This window comes from Culicoides brevitarsis, chromosome 2, assembly GCF_036172545.1.
Source record: "Culicoides brevitarsis isolate CSIRO-B50_1 chromosome 2, AGI_CSIRO_Cbre_v1, whole genome shotgun sequence".
Lineage (NCBI taxonomy): Eukaryota > Metazoa > Arthropoda > Insecta > Diptera > Ceratopogonidae > Culicoides > Culicoides brevitarsis.
The window spans coordinates 32,940,570-32,961,838 of NC_087086.1; the positions used below are offsets into that span (position 1 = coordinate 32,940,570).

General features: G+C 28.7%; 2 protein-coding genes across 2 annotated transcripts; both read left to right on the top strand.

Moving 5' to 3' along the window:
* The first annotated feature begins 1,382 nt into the window (after positions 1-1,382).
* Positions 1,383-10,761, top strand: LOC134831309 (uncharacterized). Its single transcript, XM_063845012.1, has 8 exons — positions 1,383-1,565; positions 1,732-2,630; positions 4,207-5,722; positions 7,815-9,060; positions 9,125-9,353; positions 9,917-10,085; positions 10,153-10,239; positions 10,363-10,761. The coding sequence occupies exons 2-8, from the start codon at positions 1,746-1,748 to the stop codon at positions 10,401-10,403; spliced, it is 4,173 nt and encodes a 1,390-aa protein (XP_063701082.1). The 5' UTR covers positions 1,383-1,565; positions 1,732-1,745; the 3' UTR covers positions 10,404-10,761.
* Positions 10,762-11,839: 1,078 nt separating this feature from the next.
* LOC134831311 (uncharacterized) lies at positions 11,840-18,235 on the top strand. Its single transcript, XM_063845017.1, has 3 exons — positions 11,840-12,486; positions 17,586-17,709; positions 17,841-18,235. The coding sequence occupies exons 1-3, from the start codon at positions 12,453-12,455 to the stop codon at positions 18,151-18,153; spliced, it is 471 nt and encodes a 156-aa protein (XP_063701087.1). The 5' UTR covers positions 11,840-12,452; the 3' UTR covers positions 18,154-18,235.
* The last annotated feature ends 3,034 nt before the right edge of the window (positions 18,236-21,269 follow it).

Consider the following 21,269-nt stretch of genomic DNA (forward strand, 5'->3'; position numbering starts at 1 on the left):
GCTTCACTACATCCAAAGCAATGAAATACTCGTTGGACAACATTGTTAAAGTAATATTGATGCTTGTCAGGTAGATGAGTGATATCTGCCTTAATTAGGGATAAAAATTTCACTTTTGGGATGAATTGGAAAGCGTATTCTTCCATTTTAAAATTTTTATGTGATTCGGTTGAAAGAAATTGATGAACTGATTGATTTAATTCGATTTTTTCTTAATTTTTATTGGTTTTGATAGAAAGTTGGGGTGAAAAAGCGATTTTCTATAGGGTGTCGAGTACTAAAAAAATTTGTACTAAAATTTTTTTGAAAATAATTTTAACTGTAAATTAACAATTTTAACGCAAAATGAAAAAATATTATTTGGAAACAAAATTGTCAAAAAAAAAAATTAAAAATATTTCGTTAAAATTTAACTATTTTCATAAATTTAAAAATTTTTAGTACATTTTTTGACATTTTGTACCAAATTACTATTTTAGAAGTTTCGACGTCTGTCTGTGATATAATTTAAGTTCAATATTTAACAATTTTTATTATTCCTTATTTTTTATTTAAATTATTCCTCAAATACCTTAAAATTGCCTGAAATCTTTTGAATTTTTTTTTTGAAAAGCGATTTGAAAAGGCGTCAAGTACTAAAAAAATTTCTGTACTAAAAAAATTTTTTTTTAAAATAAAACTTAAAATTAATTTTTTTTTTCTAAAACTTTTAGAAAGAATAAATGTTTATCAAAAAATTTTTATAATTTATTTTTATTTCCAAATTAAAAAAAAAAATTTAGAAAATTTTCATATTTTATCGTTTTTAGTACATTTTAGAACATTTTGTACTAAAAATGCTATTTCAAGCGTTTTAATGTCTGTCCGTTGCATTTTTCTTCATTTTCTTTCATTTCCTCATAATTTCTCATCAAAAAAGCGAAACTTTTCCGAAAAAAATCCCCCTTCCAAAATGGGGCTCATTGCCCCCCATGGAAACGTTCGTATTTCCGTCTCTGATCGATGCACTGGAAGAGTGTCGCCACTATTGGAACAATTGGAAATGCGACAAATTTTCCATTTTAGTGGCGACTTTCCAAGCCGGTGAAACCAGCTGATCCATTGTTGTCAAACAAATTTCCCGTTGGTCCCGCTGATAAAAATTCCCGTGAAAAACCCAAAATTTACCCGGAAGGCGAAAAAATCCCGCGAGCGCTTGAATGAAAAAGTGCTAAAAGCGACAAAAATCGCCGAACCCATCAACTGTCACCCAACATTTGAAAGGAAATAAGACAAAAGTCGTCGCTCATGCACAATCTCTATTGACAGTTGTTGTGTACACGCGCCCTGTGTGACATATACGTACGACGCTTTGGAATCCATTTTAAAGCAAAAAAGAAATTTTCAACAGAGACTTTTGTTGTTTGCGTGAACAAAAAAAGATTTTTTAACGTAGAGTTTTAGGAGATAGTCGACTCGAAATGCGTGTATTTTGACCGGAAAGTGACGCGTTATCGGATAGTCGGTAGCAAAAAAGTAAATTTCGTGCGTAAAACGAGAAATTTAGTGGATAAATTTTTGACAAGGTACAACCAAATTCGGAATTTTTGCGTTTTTTCACGAAATTTCATCATTTTTTGTCGAATTTTGTTCAAAAATTTCGAAATTTTGTCGTTTTTGAGGATTTTTGATAGGAAAATTTACTCAGCAAGTGTTAGAATCGAAAATAACTCGAATATTTTTGTTCCGCAGATAAATGAAAAATAATGGAAGAACTGAACAGCGGCCAATATCAACTAGTAAACATCGACAATGACGACCTGAAGCGCATTTATCCGATGCAAAACGCCATCGAGTATGTCGTGAACGACGGCACCGTCCAATATGGGCAACAGCAAGTGATTCAAGTGCAATCGCCGGATCACGTAAACGGTCCCGTCGCCCATCAGCAAATCCAGCAAGTGCAGCTGTACCAAACGCAGGACTCGCAACCGCAATTTGTGCAAATTAGTCAGGAAGACGGCTCCATTGTGTACCATCAAGTCTCCGGGATGCAACAACAAGTGCAGCAAGAAGAAACTGTCGCCGAGCCGCAACTCTTTTTGGAGCTTCAAACGCCACGCGAGCAACAAGCTGCCGCTTACAAGCCCCAAATTCACTTGCAGCAACAGCAAACGCCGCAACCCATCATCATCAATCAAGCGCCGAGCCAAATGCCGAATCAACAAGTAATTCTGCAATCGCCGCAGCAAATCGTCAATTTAGTGCATCAACCAGCAAATACGCCGCAAGGGCATTATTACGTGGCAACGGCACCCGCAGCTCCGCAACAACAGCAATATTACATTCCGCAGCAAACGCAACAGCAAAATCAACAGCAGCAGCAATCGCAGCAGCAACAGCAACAGCCGCAGGAACAACAACAAGTGCAAACGAGGATTGTTTATCAGCAGGCACCCACGCAGAATTTCCAAATTCAGCAGCCGCAGCAACGGATTTTTGTGCAGCAAAGACAACCAACGCAAATTTCCGGACAAATATTGCAAGCGAGTCCGCAGCAACAGCAAGTTAGACCGCAAATTGTGCAACAAACGCAGCAAGTGACGCCATCTGGATTGAGAATTGTGCCCCGACAAATTCAGAGATTGCCGGTAAGTGATTTTTATCGCAAAAAGATTTTTTTTAAAAAAGTCAAAATTAGTTTTCTAAAAATAAAAGTGAAAAATATTTTTTTTAAAAAAAAAAAAAAAAAAATCAGAAATTTAAAAAAAAATAAAATTTTAAATTTTTTTTTACATAAAAGCGAAATAAACGCTCAGAAGTTCATAAAAAAAAAAATTATAAAATAAAAAAAAAAATAAGTTTTTCAAAAAAGCATAGAAATTATAAAATTAAATATAAATTTGACTAAAAAAAAATTAATTTTTAAAAAATAAAAAAATATTAATTTTCATAATAATTTCAGAAAGAAATTTATATTATTAATTTAATTGGTTTTAATTAATTAATAGATATTTTTATTTAAATATTTTTTTTTTAATTTTTTATTTAAATAATTAATTAATAATTTAATTTTAATTTATTTTAATTTATTTATAAATTTATAAGTTCTTCAAAATTTAAATTTATTTTTTATTTTTTTTGAAATTAAATTTATTACGCATTTAATTTCAGAATTTCTAAGAATCATTTTAAAATAAATAAAATATTTTAAAATATTTAAAATGAATAAATTAAAAATTTTCATATAAAAAAAAAAAATAAATAAAATTGCATAAAAATTATTTAAATTAAATTATTTTAATTATTAAATTTATTTATTAAATTATTTAATTAAAAAAAATTGAAAAAATGTTCAAACATTTATAATTTAAAAAAAAATCAGAATTCCAAAATTTTTAAAGAAGTTCATGAATTTGATATATTTTTAGAAAAAAAGGTTTTTAGAAAAAAATTCATTAAAAATTTTTATATACGAAAAAATCTCTTAAATTGAAAAAAATTTTCAAACATTCCAAGTTTTTTTCGAATTTGAAAAAATTTCAAAATGGGGGCAAAAAATTTTTGTAAACTTTTTCTTACAAAATGACAGTTTTTAACAATTTTTGAATTTAACATTTTTTTATTTTTTTATTTGCATTGAGATTTGATAAAAAATTAATCTCAGAGTATTTCAAAAAAATTTAAATCCAAAAAAATCATAAAAATAACTTATTTTTAATTTTTTGAAAAAAAATTTTAGAAAGGAAAATTCATGTTACCATACGATTTTTAATACAAAAATTCATTTAAAAATTTAAAAAAAAAAATTATTTTTGAAAATTTTTATTTTTTTTATTATTAAAATTTTGAAATTGGGCATGGGACAAAAAGTTCAAAAAAAAATTGGAGCGGCCTTAAATATTATTTTAGAAATTCATTATTAAAATTTTGAAATTTTAAAATTAAATAAAATTATTTAATTAAATTAATTAATAAAAAAACCAATGAAAATAAATGCCTTGTAAAAGCCTTTAAAAAATTAAAAAAATTTGACTTGAAAAAGTTTAAATTAATTTTTAATTTTTTTTTTAATTTTCGAATTAAACTTTATGTTTACTCAAAAATTTAAATTTCTGAAGATTTTAAAAAATTTCTTTGAAATTCTTAAAATTTTAAATAATTTAAAACTAAAAAAAAATTCACTCAAAATTTTACCTTTTTCAATTTTTTTTTTTCAAATTTCAGACTCAAACCCAGCAAATCCAACAACAACCGCAATTGCTTCAACGCGTTCAAGCCCCTCGTGTTCCTCGTCAACCGCGCGCCCAAACGCCTCGTCAACCACGTGTCAATCGCAATCCCGGGCTCCAACAAGCCACGCCGCAAGGCATCCAACAGCAACGCCCCATCGTTTATCGCATGACGACGCCGCAGCAACGTGCCAATTCGCCGCAATTGCAACAACGTCCCGGCGCTGTACTCCAACGCGTCGGCACAAATGTTCAAATTAAGGGTCTCCAACCGGGCCAACGTTTAGTCTTTCAAGGTCAAAGTCCCCAAGGACAGATCAAATTACTGCAAATCCCGCAACAACAAACGCAGGTTCAAGTTCAGCAGCAACAAATTCCGCAGCAGCAGCAGCAACAGCAGCAAACGAATCAAATTCAAACATTGAAACCGGGCGACGACATGGATGACATCGAAAGTAGCATCACGGCGGTAATTGTGAAGAAACAAGGCCCCGAAGAAGATGACGCCCGAACGACGGGCATTAAACGAACATCACAGGAAATGTTGTCGCATGGCGGAAAAAAGTCAATTACGGGCCCAAAAACGACAATTCGACCAGCTTCGAGTATCTCAAGTCGTTCCAGCGACGATTCTGCGGATCGAGAAAGCGCCAAAATGCTCGTGATTCTCAAAAGTGGCGAACAACGTCTCATTACTTTCACTTTGCCACGCGAAACGTGCACCGTTCAAGAGCTTTTGGAGCAAGTTAATGTCCCCTTCGACACAGATTCGAATATTCGATGCATTTCGAACCCCGGATCTGACATTGATTACGTCGTTACAGTCGGAATTTCGACCGAAGACTCGAACGAGATGATTGCTTCAGCGGAAAATAGTTTGAAAACGCCTCGAGCTCAACCAATAGGCACAAATAACGCATCGACACCTCAGCAAGGCATCAATAAAACGCCGCTGCAACAAAGCCAACAACAAAAACTCGGTCAAAAAACTCCCGATCAGGCGAAAAACAACGGACCCGATCCGAAATACATCAAAGGCTACTACGCCATTTGCAATAATTGCGGTGCTTGTTCCTTGGATCACTCGAAATGCACGCGTTGCAAACGAATTTTCAAAGATGACATCAAAGTTATTCCGATTCCGACGAGCAATACGCCGGGACAGCAGAAAAGTGTGTTAAACACGCCGGATAATGTCGTGAAACGTCCCATGGGAGCATCGTCGCTCACAAAAGTCGCAATTAAGACGCACATTACGCCAGTGACGCGCGGAGGAGCACGCGGCGGAGCAAATAGCGTGCGTGGCAGAGGTAGAGCAGCAAGACCAAAAGTCGAGGAACCCGTGATTTTGACACTGAGTAGCGATGACGAGGATAATAGTAACCCAAGTAGCAATAGTAACGGAAATAATTTGCAACGAAATGGATCGATAAGTGGGCAGAGTGAAAAGCCGCCAACGACGCCGCTGAAATGTGAGCCGCCATCAATTTCGGATAATGCAATTCCGCCGGGTGAGTTTAACGAAAAGTTTTTTTTTGTTTTTGAAAATGGGCTAAATTTTTTGGATGTACTGAAAAAAAAATTTGCATAAACCAATTTTACATTTTTGCTTGATTTGGTTTTTTTTTTCAAAACTGTGTCAAAGCCATTTTTGTCAAATCTTGCTCCAAATGAATGAAAATTTGTCAGAGGGCTCTAATTTATCATTTTTAATCATTTTATAACTCAAAACTGCCAAAAAATTTAAACTGAAAAAAAATTTTTTCTTTGACATAGTTTTGTTTTAAAAACTAAATCAAGAGCAAAAAAACTGTGTCAAAGCAATTTTTGACAAATCTTGCTCCAAATGGATAAAAATTTGTCAGAGGGCTCTAATTTATCATTTTTAATCATTTTATAACTCAAAACTGCAAAAAAATTGAAACTGAAAAAAATTTTTTCCTTTGACATAGTTTTGATTTGAAAACTAAATCAAGTGCAAAAAAACTGTGTCAAAAACTGTGTCAAAGCAATTTTTGACAAATCTTGCTCCAAATGGATAAAAATTTGTCAGAGGGCTCTAATTTATCATTTTTAATCATTTTATAACTAAAAACTGCAAAAAAATTGAAACTGAAAAAAATTTTTTCCTTTGACATAGTTTTGATTTGAAAACTAAATCAAGTGCAAAAAAACTGTGAAACTGAAAAAAATTTTTTCATTTGACATGGTTTTGATTTGAAAACTGTGTCAAAGCAATTTTTGACAAATCTTGCTCCAAATGGATAAAAATTTGTCAGAGGGCTCTAATTTATCATTTTTAATCATTTTATAACTAAAAACTGCAAAAAAATTGAAACTGAAAAAAATTTTTTCCTTTGACATAGTTTTGATTTGAAAACTAAATCAAGTGCAAAAAAACTGTGTCAAAAACTGTGTCAAAAACTGTGTCAAAGCAATTTTTGACAAATCTTGCTCCAAATGGATAAAAATTTGTCAGAGGGCTCTAATTTATCATTTTTAATCATTTTATAACTCAAAACTGCAAAAAAATTGAAACTGAAAAAAATTTTTTCCTTTGACATAGTTTTGTTTTGAAAACTAAATCAAGAAAAAAACTGTGTCAAAAACTATGTCAAAAACTGTGTCAAAGCAATTTTTGACAAATCTTGCTCCAAATGGATAAAAATTTGTCAGAGGGCTCTAATTTATCATTTTTAATCATTTTATAACTCAAAACTGCAAAAAAATTGAAACTGAAAAAAAATTTTTCCTTTGACATAGTTTTGATTTGAAAACTAAATCAAGTGCAAAAAAACTGTGTCAAAAACTGTGTCAAAGCAATTTTTGACAAATCTTGCTCCAAATGGATAAAAATTTGTCAGAGGGCTCTAATTTATCATTTTTAATCATTTTATAACTCAAAACTGCAAAAAAATTGAAACTGAAAAAATTTTTTTCCTTTGACATAGTTTTGATTTGAAAACTAAATCAAGAGCAAAAAAACTGTGTCAAAAACTGTGTCAAAGCAATTTTTGTCAAATCTTGCTCCAAATGGATAAAAATTTGTCAGAAGGCTCTAATTTATCATTTTTAATCATTTTATAACTCAAAACTACTAAAAAACTGAAACTAATTTTTTTTCTTTATTTGAAATTTTCAGTTCTCTTTCTGCTTAAAATTGAAATTGAACAAAAATTAATTTTCTAATTTAATCATTTTATAACTCAAAACTGCTAAAAAACTGAAACTAATTTTTTTTCTTAAAATTGAACAAAAATTACTAAAAATTTTTTTGGATAGTACGCATAAGGTTTCTTCTTATTTGGTTTGACAAAAATGTATTTTTGGTTGATCAAAATAAATTTTTCGTTTATGCAAAAAATTTCGCCCATTTTAAACCCAACCCTGAATCTGTCAAAAAAAGTTGAATTAGCAAAAAAGATCAACATTGCGAAACTTTTAATTAAATATCCGACATTAAATTGATTTTTACCCGGATTTAAAGAAAAAACCTTGAAAATCTCTCTTAACAGAAATGTATTACAAAGGTTCATGATGCAAAAATTCAATTTTCCGCTAAAATCTTTTGAATCAATTCAACTAATTTTTTTATCTTTTTAGATTTCTGTCGTCACGACGTGAGTGGCGGCCAGAGACCCGTCGAATTCACGTGCCGCAACATCCGCATCGGCACCCACAAATACGATCCGTCGGAGAAAGTTGTCTTTAGCAGTCGCGGATGTCGTCTCGTTGCTCCCAGTGTGAAACGCCCGCAAGAACTTGTCATCCTGAACATCCAACTGTCGGAAGTTGTCAAGTTACTGTATTGCTTCGATAAGCGATTAAGCGTGATTTTCATCTATACGCTTCCCTCGTGCGGTTCCTACGTTCGCGAAAGCTTGGAAATGACGCTGAACGAAGACGGTCCGTATTTCAATCCAGTGTCGATGGTGAATTCGAAGAAGAAAATCGTTCTTTTAATGGACAAAACGTCGCCGGAAGAGAAAGAAAAGCTGAAAGCGATTTTCCAAGAGAACAAAATCGAAGAGATCACGTACACAGATGCCAACGAATTGCTGATCCGCAGTCACAAAGACCCGAATTCGACACCAAATGTCACCTCGACGACCAATGTGACGTCAAATAAGAGCGAAAATTTGCTTTTGTACCCGAAAGAGGGCAAGGGACGCATTCCGATCAACACCAATGACTATGCCTGTCTCGCAGTCGATCAGTATTTGAACGATGTCATTATCGATTTCTACATAAAGTATCTCATGCATGAACGTTTGACGGCAGATCAGCGTGCTCGCACCCACGTTTTCAGCTGTTTCTTCTACAAGCGCCTCACGACAATGGATAAAGCTCGTCGCGCTGCCTCGGACAAAGATTTGAAACTCACCGCAGCTCAAAAGCGATATCAGCGTGTCAGCAAATGGAACAAAGATGTCGATTTGTTCAAGAAAGATTTCATCATAATTCCCATTAATGAGCAATCTCACTGGTTTTTGGCGATAATTTGTTTCCCGCGACTCCAGGGGCCTGTGACGGCAGACGGGGAACGTCCCGTAAAGACACCGCTCGTGAAACGTGTGAAAAAGAAGAATGCAGAAGCAGCAGCTGCCGCACAACAAAACTCGCAGAACCAACAACAGCAGCAAAACCAACAACCGCAAACGAAGAAAGTCATGCTGACAATCGGAAATACGACGATCACGGCGATGAAAAAGGGAATTAAGAACGAGTCGATTGAAGTGCCTGGGGACGAGAGTGAACGCGATGAGGCGGAAGGCGACGAAAGTGAACTCAATTCGGAAGATAGTGGCGAAGAAGATACCGCAGATCCGGAATTGCAGCCGATTAAACAGTAACTTTCCTTAAAATTCTCTCAGAAATCTGATTTTTAATTAATTTTTGTAATTTTTTTGTAGACCTTGCATCTTGATATTTGATTCGTTGTGCGGAACATCACGTAGTCGAGTCGTTGCAACTCTCCGTGATTACCTGACATGCGAATATCGCGCGAAAAATGCAAATGCTAACCCGCCAATTGTGTTCACGAAGGATAATTTGCCGGGACATTGTCTGAAAGTTCCTCAACAAAACAATTTCACGGATTGTGGGCTGTATTTGCTGCAATATGTAGAAGAATTTTATGCGGTAAGTTTTGTTTTTTTTTAAATTCAAAATTTTCGTTTGAAATTTGATTTAAAAAATAATTAAAATTTTTTCCCAAAATTATCTTAAAAATTCATTTGAAAATTAAGACATTTTATGTCAAAAAAAAAAAAAAATAAATAAATTATGTTGCTTTCCAAAAATTTAAATTTCTATAAAAAATATTATTAAAAATTAAAAATAAAATAAAAAAAAAAATTAAAAATAAAAATAAGAATCTTTAAAAAAAAATTAAAAATAAATTAAAAAAAAAAATAAAAAAATAAAAATAAAATAAAAAAATAAATTAAAACTAAAATAAAAAAATAAGTTAAAAAAAAATAAAATAAAAAAATCTTAAAAAATAATTAACAATAACTTTTGAAATTAAAAAGAATAAATAAAATTATTTCCTAAAATTCTAAAAAAAAAAATTAAAAAAAAAATTATTTTTTTTCTGATTTATTTTAATAATTTTAGAATAATAAAATAATTTTTAAAATTATTTTTTATTAATTTTCTTGAAAATATTATTAAATATAAAAATTTTTTAATAATTTTTTTAGAATCCCATCAAAGATTGGCGCCTCCCGATCAAAGGACTCCAAAATTGGTTCGACGCATTGACAGTGACCAAAAAACGTGAAGATATCTCAAAGCTGCTGGAAGAATTGATTCAAAAACATGAGCCACAAAACCTGCCATTGCCGATTTTAGAATTTCCGACCAAAGATGGTACGATTTTTATCCTAAAAAAATTTTTTTAATTAAAATTCATTAAAAATTATTTTTTTTATGATAGGTGTCCTTATTGAAATGGATGAAACGGCGGAATTCGAAGAAGCTGAAACAGATCCGGGTGAAGGGGAAACCGGCGACGAAGACGGAGGTAAATTTTTACATTTAATTTCACACAAAAAGGTCAACTTTGAGCTAAAAATGCGAAATTTTGATCAAAAACTGAAGATTTTTATAAAATTTTTACTAATTTTTATTTAAATTTATTTTTTAGGCCAACCAAAGCGACGAAAAACAAACGAAATGACGACATAATATTTTCCGTACTGAAGTTGTACAAAGCAAAATCACTCATAAACTCATCGGAGATGCAAACAAAATAATAATTTATCATCGACATTCACCTTACTTAGATAGAAGGACCATTGGTACCAATTTTTTTATTATAGCAAACTCACACACACACACATATACCATACGGGACTTTGTGATTACTTGTAAAGTTAGTTTTCTTAATTATAATTAATTATTATTAAAAGAGAAACAAATTGTTGAAATTCTTGTTCATATGAAACTTTTTGAAAGAAAAATTAAATTTTCAATACAAAAGTGTAAAATTTTTTTGAAAAATTCTCTTTTATTTCTTTGAATAAAAAACATCAATTGCGTTCAACCGATTCAGCATTTGATTTGCTAACCGATTAACCGATTGAAATGGAAGAATGTAACGGTTTTTTATTTGAAATTTGAATTTTTCCAAGATTTCCAGGGACTTCCAGGCGATTGGCGACATGGAAGTCAGGGATGTTGACTGCAGTGGGCGCAAGGGGCAAGATTGTCAATTTTTAAGGGAATTTGTAATTTTGTGATTTTTATCCGAATTTGACGTTTTTGGACATTTTTGATTTTTTTGGAAAAATTTTATATGAGAATTTCTTTGAAAGATATTAAATTGAATGGATTTCAAAACGTTTTCTCAAAAATTGATTGAAAAAGGAATTTTGACATTTGTCAAAAAATGACAGCTGTCAAAAATTTTGATAAAAATTTCATTTTTCAGTAAATTTTTGAACAATATTTGACGTTTAAAGTCTAAAAAGAGATAAAAATTGAATTTTAATTAAATTTTGACATTTGACAGCTGTCAAAATTTTAGTTGAAATTTTGATTTCTTGAGCCTCAAAATTTATTTTTAGTTAAATTTAAGAAAAATATAACACAAAAGTAACTTTGAACTTAGAAAATTTGAATTTTTATCAAAAATTTTGACATCTGTCATTTTCTTAACTGTCAAAATATTTCAAGAATTTGTTAAAATAAATTAAATAAATAAATAAAAATCTTAAAAATTATCAAAAAATCTCAAAATTAAATATTTTTATTAAATTTTAAATTAAAATTAATATTTTTGATAAAATATTTTTTTTTTAAATTTAATTTAAATTAATTAAAATTTATTATTAAAAAATTTATCTCAAAAAAATAAACAAAAAATTAAATAAAAATAATTTTCCAGTATTCCACGAAAAAAATTCACCCTTCACGAAAAAAAAACAAATATTAAGACGCATTTAAATCCATACATCAAAAATAAAAAAACAAACAACAGCCTCTTACATAGCAAATCAACCAACACGTACGAACCCCAAATGCACGTAACGCGCGATTTTCCTCCTTCTGTTTAACTTTTTTTTTTTGCCATACACAGCGCACCGTTTTAATCAAAAAGCATGTCGTCGCTGGCATTTCGTCAGTTCAAATTCAACATTCACCTCGCGCGCACTTCACGATGCTGTAATTAAATTAAATAAAAAAAAAATTATTTATAAAAAAAAATATTTTTGATCAAAGATCGAACTTCTCTGAACTGAACAATAAAACAAAAATAAATTTGACCCACTTAATTGCCGACTGATTAGTTTTTATAAATAAAAAAGTTACAAAAAAAGTTTAAACAAGTGTGACAGAAATTGCAACATAATTAAATAATATTTATTAGACTGAACTATTATTAAAAAAATTTTATAATAAATTAAAATTGAACAAAAAAAAAGTTGCATTAATTTTTCGATCAACAAAAAAAAATCCTTTAACAGTTTCGAAAGTAAACAAAAACAAAAAACAATCGAAAGAGCTAAAAATAAAATTAAATTGTGAGACAAAAATAGAAAAAGTGTTGGTAAACAGATAATTCAGATCGCCAAACGTGTCAGAAAACTTGCCGCTATTTTCCGAAGATTGCTCGTCACACGTGTGTTCTGGCGGGCAAATTGCAACGACGCAAATAATTGCCGCTTCTGTGTCCTACCCAAGGGTCAATTAATTAATTAAAAAAAACAAGAAAACAACAAATTACCACTTAAAATGGACATATCTCACCGAGGAGCCGATTACGAAGGTAAATTTCACGATTTTCAATTAAAATTTACAATCATGTGATTTTTCTGCGAATTCTCGCGATGAAAATTTCAAATTTGTATGCAAATGCTTGACATGACATAAGAATCTCGTAAGAACCAATAAACGTTGCGTAAGGGCGATAAACTGATCATCTTTGTATTAATTTCTGACACGTAAGTGATAGTTATGCATTTTAATTGGGCAGTTATTTGCGATTAATTGTACAGTTAGAAAGATTGCTGTCGAGAAATTCTTTCAATTTTCGTGAGAAGAATTTCCTTTCACGTCATTACGGTGCATTGTTTCACTTTTGTTTTTTGTTTGAACAAGTGTTTTAGAAAAAAAAATGCCGGGCGTCTCCATTTATTTAACAAAAAAAAAATTTCATAGAGAGAACAGGGTTGGAAAAAATATTAAGAAAATGTTTATGCTTTTGCTCTCAAATAAGAAAAAATCAACTAATTTGAAAAAAAATTTTTGGAATTTTAACCGAATTTCAAGAAAAAATTTCATTTGTTTAAAAATTTTCCGAAAATTTTGTAATTTAAGTCACTTAATTCAGCTTAAGTCAAACTTAAGTGAGTTTTACTTAGGCTTAAATCATATTTTTAACAGTTTTAACTTAATGAGTTTTGCAACCCTGTTATTTTGCTTGAGAATAAGTCGAAATTGAGTTGACTTTTGAATTCAAAAATCAAAAATAAAATATTACTTTTTCTTAAGTCAAAGTTTTAAGTCAATTAAGTCAAAATTTAAAACTTAATTTTTCAAAAAAAAAAATTTTTTTTTTCATAAGAAATCGTAAATGAAATTTCATTCTTGCCTTCGAAATTAATTTTTTGCGAAGAAAAATATTTTTCATGAAAAATTTTATTTTTATTTTGACTTAAGATGTTCGACTTAAGAAAAAGTTAATTAGCTTAGATTTTATTTTTGACTTTTGAGCTAAAAATCAACTTAATTTTGATTTATTCTTTTAACATGAGAACAGGGTTGCAAAACTTACTAAGTTAAAATTATTAAAAATATGACTTAAGCTTGATAAACTTAAAGTTAAGTCACTTAAGTTTGACTAAAATCTTAATTTTTAAAAATTTTCAAAAAAATGATTTTTTTACGAAATTTGGTCGAACATAAGGAAAAATATTTCAATTTTAATTCAAGCTTTTTTCTCTTGACTTAAAATTAAGTTTGACTTAAGCTAAATTAATTGACTTAAGTTACTAAATTTTTAGAAAATTACAAAAAAAAAATTATGTATTTTTCTGAAATTCGTTTGAAATCCAAAAAACATTTGAAATTCAACTTATTCTTAAGTTTTTTAAGTCAAAAAAATTTTTCTTAAAAATTTAAGTTTCGTAAGCTTAAGTTAAAATCATAAGTTTTTACAACCCTGTTCAAAAAAGCAAAAGCTTTAATTTTTTTTAAATTAAAATATTTTCAACCCTGATTCATAGACTGCAATAAAAGAAAGTAAACATGATGTAGGTATGATCTCTAAATTACGTAAATTATGACTAAATTGATACTTTTTACGAATGTTATATAATTCCGTTCATGATCATGACTGACGTTAACTGAACGGAAAATAACCGCAGTGCATCATGAAAGAGCTAAAGGGCGTTAATGACCGATCAATCCATCAATCAATTTAACTAAGTCGACTTTGAAAAAGGTCGAAAACTACCAAAATTTACATATCGGTACATAAGAGAAAGGTACATATTGCGTTATGGAGTGAGACAATAGAAATGTTTTACGTTCCGCAATACAAAGAAAGTTTTTTTTTGTTACTTTTAGTTGCATCATGACCATATCTCACTTTGTTCCGAAGAAAGTATTTACGTAGTTTGAAATAAAATTTTTGCATTAAAATCTGATTTTGAACGGAAAATAATCAGATCTAATGCAAAAATAATTAAATTCACGATTTTTTTCTCTACAATATCACTCATGCGGAAACGGAACTAGTGTTTTGCAATGAACTCTGATTTGCAGACAAACAAAATTTAAAACCTGTTCCAGTTTTGTAGAACTTTCTTTAAATAGCAAAAATTATTTTTATTTATCAGTTTAATGATCGAGGTATTGACATGTTGCATGTGTCACGCGATCAACACGTGTGTTACCGAACCGAATGTTCTTACTATTGAGTAAACATTATTTAATCGCGATTAAGTCGACATTGTCGCAAAAAAAAATTTTTTTTTTCGGATTTATTTTAATTTTTTCCGGCAACAAAAAACCCCGCGGCACATAATTCACAAGAAACCAATAAAAAATATGCGTTTATAGCGACTTAATGACACTGGATTTCATTGATTGGATCAAAATTGGTGTGAATGGTGTGTGAAAATGAATAATTTTTTTATTAAATATTGACATTTATACGGCACTTGTGTGGTTATAGATTTATTTATGAGTTTTTTTCTGCAATATTATGGCGAATTTAATGTCGGAAGTGATTCGCAAGGGAACCAGGTAAATAAGGAAATTTTTGAAAATGATGAAATTGAACTTTTCAGTCAAGAATTTTTCGATTTAAAATAAAAAAATTACAATTTGAAATATTGCCCTAATGCACATTCTTAAATTTTACCCAATGTACAATCTAAAATTTTTCCTCAAAGAACAATTTAAAATATTGCCCTAATGCACATTCTAAAATTTTACCCAATGTACAATTTAAAATTTTGCCTCAAAGCACAATTTGAAATATTGCCCTAATGCACATTCTAAAATTTTACCCAATGTACAATTTAAAATTTTGCCCCAAAGCACAATTTGAAATATTGCCCTAATGCACATTCTAAAATGTTACCCAATGTACAATTTAAAATTTTGCCTCAAATCACAATTTGAAATATTTTCCTAATGCACATTCTAAAATTTTACCCAATGTACAATTTAAAATTTTTCCCCAAAGCACAATTTGAAATATTTCCCTAATGCACATTCTAAAATTTTACCCAATGTACAACTTAAAAATTTTTCCTCAAAGCACAATTTGAAATATTTCCCTAATGCACATTCTAAAATTTTACCCAATGTACAATTTAAAATTTTTCCTCAAAGCACAATTTGAAATATTTCCCTAATGCACATTCTAAAATTTTACCCAATGTACAATTTAAAATGTTTCCCCAATGCACATTTTTAAATTTCTCTCCCCAATGCACATTTTGTGTCAATAAAAAAACAAAAATCTGAAAAATGTAAAAATCACGAACTTACATTTGACACCAAGGCTGTTTGAAACACAAAACGCAACCACCAAAAGATCAATCAACTCGTGCCTGTTGCTCACTTAACAAAAAATCATGATTTGTGTCACCTGAAACGTGCTACTTATTAAATATTTTTATTTTTTTTGTCTTCTCTGTTTCATACGAAAACAAAAAAAAAACAAAAACATTTTTGCTTGCATGCCCACTCGCGCAAGTCTGCCCATGTGTATCGCTGATTTTTATGATTTTTGCAATAAATTTAAAAAAAAATCATCAATTATTTCAAGTTCATTGCCAATTTTATCGATTTTTCTGATTTTTTGAACCGCCGCCCCATAGCAACACGTGTTTCGCATAGAACTTTCCGACAAAGAATCCGACAAAATTTGCATGATCTGTTTAATATTTTGGCAATAAAATCTATTCTCCCACAATTTTTTTTTTTGCATATTGTACGAAAAACCGGCATGCGGCATCATTTCATTCATAAAACGGATAATTTTAAATTCGCGTGTGAGTGCGCGCTCATGATATTTGCATGACAAAACACGATTTCACCCAAAATCCGGCAGCTGGACAAGAGACTCGGAAAAGTGAATGTTTTGCGCAAAAAAAAAGTAATTAGAGTTCGCTATGACCTAATCGCCCTTTTGACTTTGTAAATCACTGTCAAGCATCAATTCCCACTTGTAAATCAGCTTGGTTATCTAATAATGTGCGGCAATTTTAAACGATAACAACAATTGCATCTGCAACGATTTACAAGAAATTAAATAAAATTTATTGTTTTTTTCGCGTAATTAGTATGGGAGTAGAAAAAAAGATGATATTAAAGAGATAAATTGTGTCGTGTCATACAAGTTATTTACCTGACTTGGAGTTGCTTTATTAGCAAAATTATCGTAGAAAGTAATCTGTAATTAAATCAGAGAACGTGCTAATGAATTATAATGATGATGTGTTGATTTATTTGGAATAATTCTATAGAATTTTCTCGGAAAGGTGATTTATCGAGTTTTTATTTTTAGATTTTTTATAATTTTTTTAAATAATTTTGTTTAATTTTATAAAAATTTTAGACAAAGATATTTAAAAATTCATTTAAAAAAATATTTTAAATTTTTTATTTAAAAAAAAATTTAAAAAAAAAAATTTTTTCTCAATTTTTTAATTTTTAATTTTTATGAAATTTAATTAATTATTCAATTTAATAATTTTAAATTTAATATTTTAAATATATTAAAAAATTAAATATTTGTCAAAATATTTTTTTTAATTATTTCTCAAATTTTAAAATTTAAAAAATAATTGGGAATAAATTAAATAAAAATAAAATAAATAAAAGTTAAAAACTCATGAAAAAAAAAATAAAATTTTTAAAATGATTAAAAATAAATATTAAATATATTTGTTTAATTATTTGGAAAAAAAATTTCTAAAAATTAATGAAATTATTTTTTTTTTAATTTTATTTAAAAGGTCTTTACTTAAAAAAAATAAAAAATAATTTTTAAAATTATTGTTTCTAAAATTAAAGAAAAAAAAAATAAATAAAATAAAAATATTAGAATTTTTTGAGAATTTTTTTCTAAATTTTTCTCAAATTTTAAAATTTTTTTGAAGTTTCAAAAATTAATTTTAAAAAAATTATTTAAAAAAATTGAAAAATTTTTACTTACCTACCTATAATTTGTTGAAAGAAAAACTTTCGATCGAAAAACTCTCACATGTCATATTAAAAACAAACAAACAATCATTAGATGACAAGACAATCGTCACACTTGACTCCCCTTAATATCTTCTTCTGTGTGAAATTTCCCAACTTTGTAATTAATTTTATACAATTTTTTCTGTATTTTTTTCTTTTTAGTGCCAAAAGCAACAGTTGATGGCGAATCCCATGGAGTAATCGTTTTAGTAGCTATCGGTGCTGGAGCGATTTTAGCTTCGATCATTCTCATTATTTTAGTTACCGTCATTGAAAGATCTAAAAAGTAAGAAAATTATTTTTTTTAAATTTAATTTTTAAATTAATTGTTTAAAAAAAAAATTATTAAAAATTTTTATTTCATTTTTTTTAAATTAATTTAAAATTAAATTAAATTTTATTTTTTATTTGAAATAGAAAACAACCAAAAATCATCCCTCGAAGCATCTCTCCGATAAAATTTGACGAGCCATCTACAAGTTCTTCCACAGACCAAGGATTCAATCAGAGCATTAGCACCATCAGCGATCGCGTTTCCATGGCATCCGACAAAAGTTACTGCTCTGGCGTCGTCGTAATTGAAGGTCAAAAATGTTGCTGTCAAAAAATACCGAAAGCTCTCTCCCAGATTAGCGTTTCAAGTGGCATCAGTACTTCATCGGAGATTACGAATAATTTTCCACGAACAAAAGAAGAAATGGAATTGCATGAAATTGTGACAAGATTTTAAATTATTTGGATTTTTTGTATGTTTTTTGAATGAATTTGCATGAAAAATTAAATTAAGAATTAATTATTTAATAAAATTTATATTTCTATGAGAAAACATCTTGTAATATTCATTGCATACTTTTACTCCTTTCCATCAACGGTCGATTTGAATTTCCATCCGACGTATTGGAAAATGGAAATGTGCGACACTAACTGGATAAAAGCGATGTGCGACATGGAATTTCCATTAGAAAACTGTACGAAATGGAAGGATGTTGGAAGTCGAGAGATGTCAAAAAATTTTCGCGCCTTGCAAAATGGAAAGGTTCAGTGCCGTTTAACGATGGGAGTTCAGGGCAAAAAATTTTATTGGAAGTTTTTGATTTTTTTTTTACATTTTTTTAGTTGAATTTATGAAGGTAAGTCATCTTCAGTGTCATTAGAACCAAAATTTGTGTAAGAAGATTTCCATTTGCCAAAGATTCTTTCATCAAAGCCATCAGAACATGGACCATTAACGTCTCTTATTACTTGATTTTAACAAAAATTAAAAAAAAATATATAATTAAAATTGAATTAAAAATAAAATAAAATTAATTTGGAGTTAAATTAATTCAATATTTAAATAATTCAATATTTTTATTAATTAAAAAAATTTTAAAAAAATAAATATGAATCAAAATTAATTTATTAATTTTGATAAAAAATAAAAAAAAAATATTTATACATTTAATTAAAATAAATTTAATAAATTTAAAATAAAAAAAAAAATTATTTAATAAATTTTTTAAAACTTCAAAAAATTTTTTAATTTTTTTTTTTAAAGAAAACTTACAGAAACATCCAAATGTAGAAGTTATGAAGACCAAAAGTAACAAAAAAATCAAAAATTTCATTTTAATTAATTTTTGATCAGTTGTCAAGTAAAAAATTGAAAAATTACTAAATTTGTTACCAACTTGTGAACTTCTTTTATATCAGTTAAAGGAATTTTCTAACATTTTTTTAAAAGAAATTTCTTTAATTCTTGTCATAAAATAAAATTTTTACGACTTTTGAGGTATTTTTTCACATTTTTCATTAATGACTCAATTTTTTTTAGTAAAATATTTATCTTGTTACTGCAAAAAAATTAACTTCTTAAAAAAACTGAGCGGCATGCAAAGGATAATCAGTGACGTACGTGTGTAACAGGTTTCAATTTCCATTCGCATTGGAAAGGCGACAATTTTTCCACGAAATGGAAGTGGCGACACAGCATAATGGAAAAATATTGGAAGTCAACTGGAATGCAGGGACGGGAAAAATAAGGCGATTTTTGGGCAATTAAGTTTTTTTTCATTTTTTTTTTATTTTTTATTTATTTTTTCATAATTTTTGTAGAAATCAAGCTATTTGAAGAATTTTTTCTGTTCAAAGATCGATGTTGGAATTTCCTTCAAAATTTCTTGCTGTCCCGTTACGACCTTCAGAATCGATATCGCCAACAGGAATCGGTATACATCCATAAGAAGTTGAAGTAAGCGCCATCAGGATGATGAAAAAATAATAAATATAAAATTGCATTTTAATTTTTTTTAGAAGAAATTGAAAGTTAATAATGTACTAAAGAATTTTTTGCCTTGTACGAGACTTTTATAGCAATTTTTTCTGAATTTTTTGAATTTTAAACAGAATTTTTTTATTTTATGGACATTTTTCTTGAAGAATTTCAAGTTTATTGCTTTAAATTTGTATAAAAAGCTTGAAATTTTTACTGAAAAGTCAGTTTTAGTCAGAATTTCATTTAAAAATCACTAAAATTAATTTAAAAATGATCTCAAAAATCATAATTTTAACAGCAGCAGTTATTTTATTGGCATCTACAGCTAATTGTGCTCCACAGGAATACGATTCTGGATACGACTATTCCGGAGATTTTTGTCCTAATAAATGTTCGGTTATTGAAACAATCGCTACGGAAAATTGGAACAGCGATCTATGCAAGATAATTCGTGAATGGACTCCATTGAGACATTGTTGGGAGCTTTGGGATTATTGTTTTTTTGAAGGGCCATCAAAGACAAAAAATTGATAAAAAAAATTAAATTACCACAAAAATTATCAAGTCCTTGACGATGAAAAAATAAATAACCCGTTAAAAAATCACTTTTTACCCTTTTTTGACGCTGCAAACACCAACGGCCTCACGCAAAAGCACTTTTCTTGCGTACAAAAGGCGATACTGCCCGGAATTTGTCGATTTGCTTTGCAGCGATTGGCACATGCGAAGGTAGGTCCCCAAAATCCGCCGCCGGAAATGCATTGATGGGCGAGGGGAATTTGAGCCACTAAAATTTTTTAATTTATTTTTGATTGAATTTTTAGGAATTTTCACTAAATTACCCGTGACACTTATAAAAAATGCAAAAAGTGATAAAAATACCAAAATTGGCACTGAAAAATTCATTTTTTACTAAATTTTTAAAAAATTTTTTAAATAAAAATAATTTATATAGAACACTTTAGATTCGAAGAATATTAACGACTAAATGAGCTCTTGCTGATAAAAATTTTTGGCGAATTAATTAAAATATTCTTTCGTGACGAATTCTGTGATGAGTGACTTTTTGAATTAGCATTTGATGTGTTTAATATTTTTTAATTTTATTTTATTTTTTTTTCTAATATTCTCGATATTTAAATAATTTGTTAATAAAATATCAATATAAAATTTAAAAATTAAATTTTTACAAATTTTATTAAAAAATTAATTTAATAAAAAATTTAAAAAAATATTTAAAAAAATAAATTAATAAAATTTAAAAATAAAATAAAATAAAAATATTTAAAAAATATTATTAAATATTTATTAATATTGAAAAAAAAATTATTAAAAAAATATTTATGAAAAATTAAAAATATCAAATGTAAAAAAATTATAAAAAAAAATATTTAAAAATTAAATAATTTTTTTTTATAAATATTTTTAAGAACTCATTATTCCTATTTTTTGAAAAAATAAAAAAAAATTAGAACTCTTTTTTTGCATAAAACTCCAAAATCCGAACGAACACAAAAAATTCTGTGAAATTTCCGCATTTTAATTTTTTAATTATACCTTGCATACAAAAATCGTCACATCTGAAAGTTCTT

Coding starts and splice junctions, on each gene's coding strand:
- LOC134831309 (XM_063845012.1), top strand. CDS start 1,746: ATGGAAGAACTGAACAGCGGCCAATATCAACTAGTAAACATCGACAAT. Junction 5,723..7,814: donor GGATAATGCAATTCCGCCGG/GTGAGTTTAACG, acceptor TTATCTTTTTAG/ATTTCTGTCGTCACGACGTG. Junction 9,061..9,124: donor GAATTGCAGCCGATTAAACA/GTAACTTTCCTT, acceptor ATTTTTTTGTAG/ACCTTGCATCTTGATATTTG.
- LOC134831311 (XM_063845017.1), top strand. CDS start 12,453: ATGGACATATCTCACCGAGGAGCCGATTACGAAG. Junction 12,487..17,585: donor CCGAGGAGCCGATTACGAAG/GTAAATTTCACG, acceptor TTTTCTTTTTAG/TGCCAAAAGCAACAGTTGAT. Junction 17,710..17,840: donor GTCATTGAAAGATCTAAAAA/GTAAGAAAATTA, acceptor TATTTGAAATAG/AAAACAACCAAAAATCATCC.